Source organism: Rhincodon typus, chromosome 10, assembly GCF_021869965.1.
Source record: "Rhincodon typus isolate 14 chromosome 10, sRhiTyp1.1, whole genome shotgun sequence".
Lineage (NCBI taxonomy): Eukaryota > Metazoa > Chordata > Chondrichthyes > Orectolobiformes > Rhincodontidae > Rhincodon > Rhincodon typus.
In genome coordinates this window covers 20,631,646-20,637,779 of record NC_063341.1, presented here as the reverse complement: position 1 = coordinate 20,637,779, position 6,134 = coordinate 20,631,646, and the positions used below count along the sequence as shown (strand labels likewise).

Genomic DNA, 6,134 nt, shown 5'->3' with positions numbered 1-6,134 from the left:
CTACATGAATCTCCTCTTAATTCATCCTCATACATTGAAAAATAAACAATCATTTTCATTTCTTCATGGAAGCATCCAAGGTATTTGTCTCAACAACTTCCTGCAATGAGTTCTGTTCCAACTTCTCGCTTCTTATTCGGTTTATTCACAACTTTCTGGAGCTCTTTTTTGGCTTCTCCCACAACTGGAAATTGCAAAGTAAAATACTCAGGTGTTGGGGGAGGGCATGGAAATTATTATTTATTTCAATTTCTTTGTTTTCAGGTGTTTTTCTTTAATTATTCTACAGTGCCTGTGGGTTCAGTATCCCAAGGAGTTTTGATTCGTTGCAGTGTCCATCGAAGTGCTTCGCAAACTTTATTTTGAATACTGTCGTGGCCCCTCGCTGAGTAGTAATTGTAGAGTCTACTACTGCCTGGGAACTCCCGACTTTACCTACGGAAGCCTCGGCCTATGAGTTCAGTGTCATTTCCTGAAGGTTATTTGGGGAGTGTGTGTGTAGAGATCTAATTTTGGACTTTATGCCTATTAGCAGCGGGTCCAGTTCCTGAAAAACTCCTGGTTTGCAGTTTGCACTGCTACCGCTAGGTTCAATATTTACAAAAGTAGTGGTTTGGATTCTGCCCGTCTGCAAACTATCTGAATCCGGATGCACAGCCTGTAAAGGTTCTAGTTTGTAACCTGCTTATTTGCCGTGCCTCTACATGTGAAGGTCTGCCCGTGTGCAGGGTGACTTTTGAGTTTGCCTGGTATACACTCCCTCTCGCTATTCCCCAGAGGCTGGAGCGGATTGAAGTTTGCGGAGCCTTCGCGTCATTGGAGGGTTTGCCCGGAGAGAAGTAAAGATGGCAACTGCGGAGCACAGCCTGAAGCGAGTGGCCTGGCAGAGTAAGTGATAGTGCGGGACAGGGAGCAGCTGCGGACCCCTTCCCCACCCCCCCGGGGGGTGCTGGAGCCGGGCGGCGGCGGCTTCTCCCGGTGACTTTAACGCGGAAGTGCCCGATCGGAAGCAGCAGGTTGGCGGAGGCAGTCCCCGGCCTGAGTTTCTAGTTTGTAGCCTGCGTATTTGCAATGGTCTTACCGGCCCTCAATCACAGCAGTGACAGCAAGCTTTTGTTTCTGCTTCTCTCTCTGAAGCCTCCGGGGAAAATAAAAGGGTTACTATAAGAAGTGGGGTGGGCGGTGTGCAGAAACTGTGAAAGTTTCCAGACCCTCCATGGCATTACTTTATGTTTACGCACACCATTTCTGTGCGTGCTTTCATTTAGATGAAGGAAACCCTATCCCCACCAATGGGAATTATCCCCCTCTGGTTGAATGTGTTGGGATCAGTAGCGGAGTGAAGCTGGCTAGGAGCTCCGTGTACAGCCCCAGCAGCGTGCAAACTCTTCAAACTCTTCCCCAAGTCTTGACAAAGCTCTCAGCCGCTGTGCTACAGGCCTGGGCTGGACCTCCGGACGTTGGGGCTGGGGTTTTGCACACATTCGCTTTAGGCCCGAGTCCTAAGCTTGGCTGTGATACCCCCCATGTTGAACAGCACGACGACTCACTGGGCAGCGTTTTACACTCCTCGTTTACAGCGTGGGGTGGGGATCACAGCCAGCTCGGAATCGCAGTAGGTATATTTGAATATAAGAGTTGGGAGGTCATGTTTTGCATGTACATGACTTTGGAAAGGCACTTTTGGAATACTATGTTCAACTCTGGTCTCCCAGCTGTAGGAAGGATGTTGTGAAACTTGAAAGGATTCAGAAAAGGATGTTCCCAGGATTGGAGACAGTGAGTCTTGATGAAGGGTTTCGTCCCAAAACGATGACTTCCCTGCTCCTCGGATGCTGTCTGACCTGCTGTGCTTTTCCAGCCTTACATCTATAGACTCTGTTGCTAGGATTGAGAATAGGGAGAGGCTGAACACACTGGGGCTATTTTCCCAGGAGCGTTGGAGGCTGAGGGGTGACCTTATAAAGGTTTATAAATCATGAGGGGCATGGATAGCATAAATAGACAAGGTCTTTTCCCCGGGGTGGGGGAGCCCAAAACTAGACAGCATAGGTTTAAAGGTGAGACGGAGGAAGATTTAAAAGGAACCTAAGGGGCAACTTTTTCACGCAGAGGGTGGTGCATGTATGGAATGAGCTGCCAGAGGAAGTGGTAGAAGCTGGGACAACACCATTTAAAAGGTACCTGGAAGGGTATATGAATTGGAAGGGTATATGAATTGCAAGGGATATGGGCCAAATGCTGGCAAATGGGACTGGATTTATTTAGGATATCTGGTTGGCATGGAAAAATTAGACCAAAGGGTCTGTTTCCATGCTGTATGTCTCCATGACACTAAATAAATAATTATTAACTACAACAGAGGGATTTGGGAGTCCCACTGCATAAATCACAGAAAGCTAGCATCAAAGTTCATCAGGTAGTAGGCAAATGCGGTGTAAAAGTAGGGAAGTCTTGTTAAAACTTTTCAACACACTGGTTAGACCACGCTTGGAATACTGTGAATGGTTTTGGTCCCTTTATCTAAGGAAGGATATACTGGCATTGGATGCTGTCCGCAGATCCCAGGTATATTTATCCTGATTTTTGTGGCAAGGACATACCGGGCCAATCTTCTAGTATTGTCAGTTAAATATCTGGGGTGCAAATGATTGGGAGAGCTTGGCCAAGGAGTGGCTAGTCTGAGCAGGAGGGCTGTAGAATTGCAACCAAGATGCTGTTAGGATTCACACCCTTCACTGTCTCAAATGCAGTTAGCCACTTCTTATGCCATGTTGATTACTCTAGAAAAATCTTGTCTAGCTCCAGGATTACAAGAGGATACGTATTAGACATTTTTAAGAGGCATTTTTTCCATCTTGGCACGTACTTTAAATGTTAAGCCCATGCCATTTTCAGATAATTTAGTGATGTCTGTGCAGTACGGTAAGACATTTAACATAAATTATCATCTCATTGAGTATTTCTGAATTGATATGAATTTAATGTACTTGTAAAATCCAATGTTCTGCTCACTGCAGTTTGTTATATAAACCTTTCCACTAACATAGGAAACTAAAGGCATCTATATGCAGACTGTTTAATGTGACTTTAATAGTAAATCATTTCTGAACACTGGATTTTATAGTAAGTGATTCAATAAGTCATCCATCTGTAGGGACTGAAGTTGTGTATATGAAAATAATAGGCTGAGGTGCTACTATAATGATGCTACAAATTTAGATCAGAAAATATAACTAATCTATTGTACACAGTAGGAAGAGTCACTTTTCCTTTGAAGTGTCCAGTTGATTAGCTAACTAGGAATTGTTATGATGTTTTATAAATACAAAATAAAACAAAGTCAGTAATTTTTTAAAAATATCAAAATAACATTTTGTTTTGCTCCGTAGAGCATGAAGTCAAATGTAATGGAATGAACATAGGTTTTGAACTTGTCACTTTAATGGATAAATGTAACTATAATTGTAATTTCATTTTGGAGATAATTGCTGACTGTCTTTTGAAATACTAAAAGAAAGTATTGCCAATCATGTGCAACACTTTCAAATGCTGGTTATACTAGCTCCAGTTTCAGGAAGGACCTGACAAATAGCTCCACAATTACACAAAACGGTCCAGCACGTTCTAGAAAATGGCAGACTGAACTTAATCTAACCTCTCAACCTGACATGTCCTAAAGCGCATGAGGAAGACTGCATATCAAGTTAATTCATGTAGATTAGATGATTGGAACACACTGTAGTTAACTTTTGGTGCAGAATGTACGAACAATCTTTGAGAAAATATCACTTCTTGGCAGCCATTTGGATTTTAATTAATCTATCATGATAACCCTATAGCTTTCTAGACTTGCTACCAAGTGTGAACTTTGAGTATCTCAACCAAAATTATCTTCATAATTTTAAAAACCTGAGTCGTCTACTATCAGAGTTTAAATTTCTCCGTTCCAATTCTCCAAGTTGATGGTGGGTGGAATGGCCTCTCTCTATGATTTGACGTTATGGCTATTAGGAAGAACATTAGAACGGGAATAGACCATTCACCCCTTCCAGTGTATATCTCTTCATACAAAAGAAGATTGTAAGAGTTTTTTAGATATATAAAAAGTAAGAAAAAGTCTAGAGTGGACATTGGACCACTAGAAAATGAGGTTGGAGAAGTAGCAATGGGTAGCAGTTGAAGAGTCTGGGTCTATACTCGATGGAGGTTAGAATGATGAGGGGGGATCTCGTTGAAACTTAGACAATATTGAGAGACCTGGATAGAGTGGATGCGGAGAAGATATTTCCACCAACAGGGCATACTAGGATTGCTACTAACTGAAATAGGTACTAAATAACTGAATAGGTACTCTGCATCAGTTTTTACAGTAGGAGACCAGCAACATACCAGTCAGGGGACAGAAGTGAGTGTAGTGGCCATCACTAACGAGAAGGTGCTGGGGAGGCTGAAAGGTCTGAAGATGGATAAATCGTCTAGACCAGATGGACTGCACCCCAGAGTTCTGAGAGTGGTAGCTGGGGAGATTTTAGAGGCATTTGTGGTTATCTTTCAGGAATCATTGAAGTCAGGGAGGATGCCAGAGGACTGAAAAATGGCTAATGTAACACCCCTGTTTAAGAAGCGAGGGAGGCGGAAGACTGTTCACATTGTACATTAACAATCTGAACAAGGGAACTGAGGGCACTGTTGCTAAGTTTTCAGATAACACAAAGATAGCCAGAGGGGCAGGTAGTGTTGAGGAAGTGGGTAGGCTGCAGAAGGACTTGAACAGGCTAGGAGATTGTATTCCATCTGTCACTTCTTCGCCCAATGTGGGAAAATGTGAGGTGATGCACTTTGGAAGAATAGAGGTGTAGACTATTTTCTAAATGAGGAAAGGCTTCGGAAATCTGAAGCGCAAAGGGACTTGGGAGTCATATTTCAGGATTCTCTTAAGACTAACATGCAGGTCTAGTTGACAGTTAGGAAGGTAAATGCAATGTTAGCATTCATTCCAAGAGGGCGAGAATACAAAAGCAGAGATATATAGCTTCAGCAGTATAAGGTTTTGGTCAGACTGCATTTGGAATATTGTGAGCTGTTTTGAGCCCCTGTATCTAAGAAAGGATGTGCTGGCCTTGGAGGTGGTCCAGAGGTTTTACAAGAAGGATAAACAAAAACAGAAGTTGCTGGAAAAGCTCAGCAGGTCCGGCAGCATCTGTGAAGAGAAATCAGAGTTAACTTTTCGGAACTGGTGACCCTTCCTCAAAACCTTACAAGAATGCTCTTGGGAATGAAGGGTTTGCCGTATGAAGAGCAGTTGAAGAGTCTGGGTCTATACTCGATGGAGGTTAGAGTGATGAGGGGGGATCTCGTTGAAACTTAGAGAATATTGAGAGACCTGGATAGAGTGGATGCGGAGAAGATATTTCCACCAACAGGGCATACTGGGATCTGAGGGCATAGACTCAGAGTGAAGAGATGATCCTTTAACACTGAGAAGAGGAGGAATTCCTTCAGCCAGAGGGTGGTTAATCTGTGGAACTCATTGCCACAGAAAATTGTGGTGGCCAAGTCATTGAGTGTATTTAAGAGAGAAATAGGTTCTTGATTTGTAAGGGGATCAAGGGTTAGGGGGAGAAGGCAAGAGAATGGGAGTGAGAAACACATCAACCATGATCGAATGGTGGAGCAGGCTGAATGGGCCGAATGGCCTAATTTTCCTGCTGTATTTTATTTTATGATCTAATAACTTACTTATATCCTCAGGGAGCGCAGAATTTATCTTAGCAGACACATCAATAAAATCTGCTCTGTCTAGACCCTTCATTCTTATATACCTTTTAATTCTCCCTTGGTCTAGCTCTGTTTCAAAGAAAATAATTCCAGTTTATTCAACCTCATTTGTAAAAGTTTTCTTCGCATAAGTCTCCACTGTACTCTCTGGAGTGTACACCCTTCTTGTAAAGGTAAATTTGCCATAGTCTTGCTGGACTGTAGAGTTATTCTGTCATTAGAGAGAGAGAGAAGCAACTGGTGGTTTAACCTGAGGATCACCAAGCTTGGTATGTGAAGAAAAGTTGAGGAAGTCTTCTTTCATGGTAATCTCAGCCAGTGTGGGAATTCAACACGTGCTATTGGTGCCACTG

General features: G+C 43.0%; 1 protein-coding gene across 1 annotated transcript in view; it reads left to right on the top strand.

Annotated features, from left to right (window-relative positions):
- Positions 1-312: 312 nt before the first annotated feature.
- The window catches only part of stxbp3 (syntaxin binding protein 3), a 54,640-nt gene continuing 48,818 nt past the window's right edge, over positions 313-6,134 (top strand). The window contains exon 1 of the mRNA XM_020529594.2: positions 313-888. Coding sequence (XP_020385183.1) covers positions 846-888 — 43 coding nt within the window. The 5' untranslated portion in view covers positions 313-845. The remainder of the gene's footprint in view (positions 889-6,134) is intronic.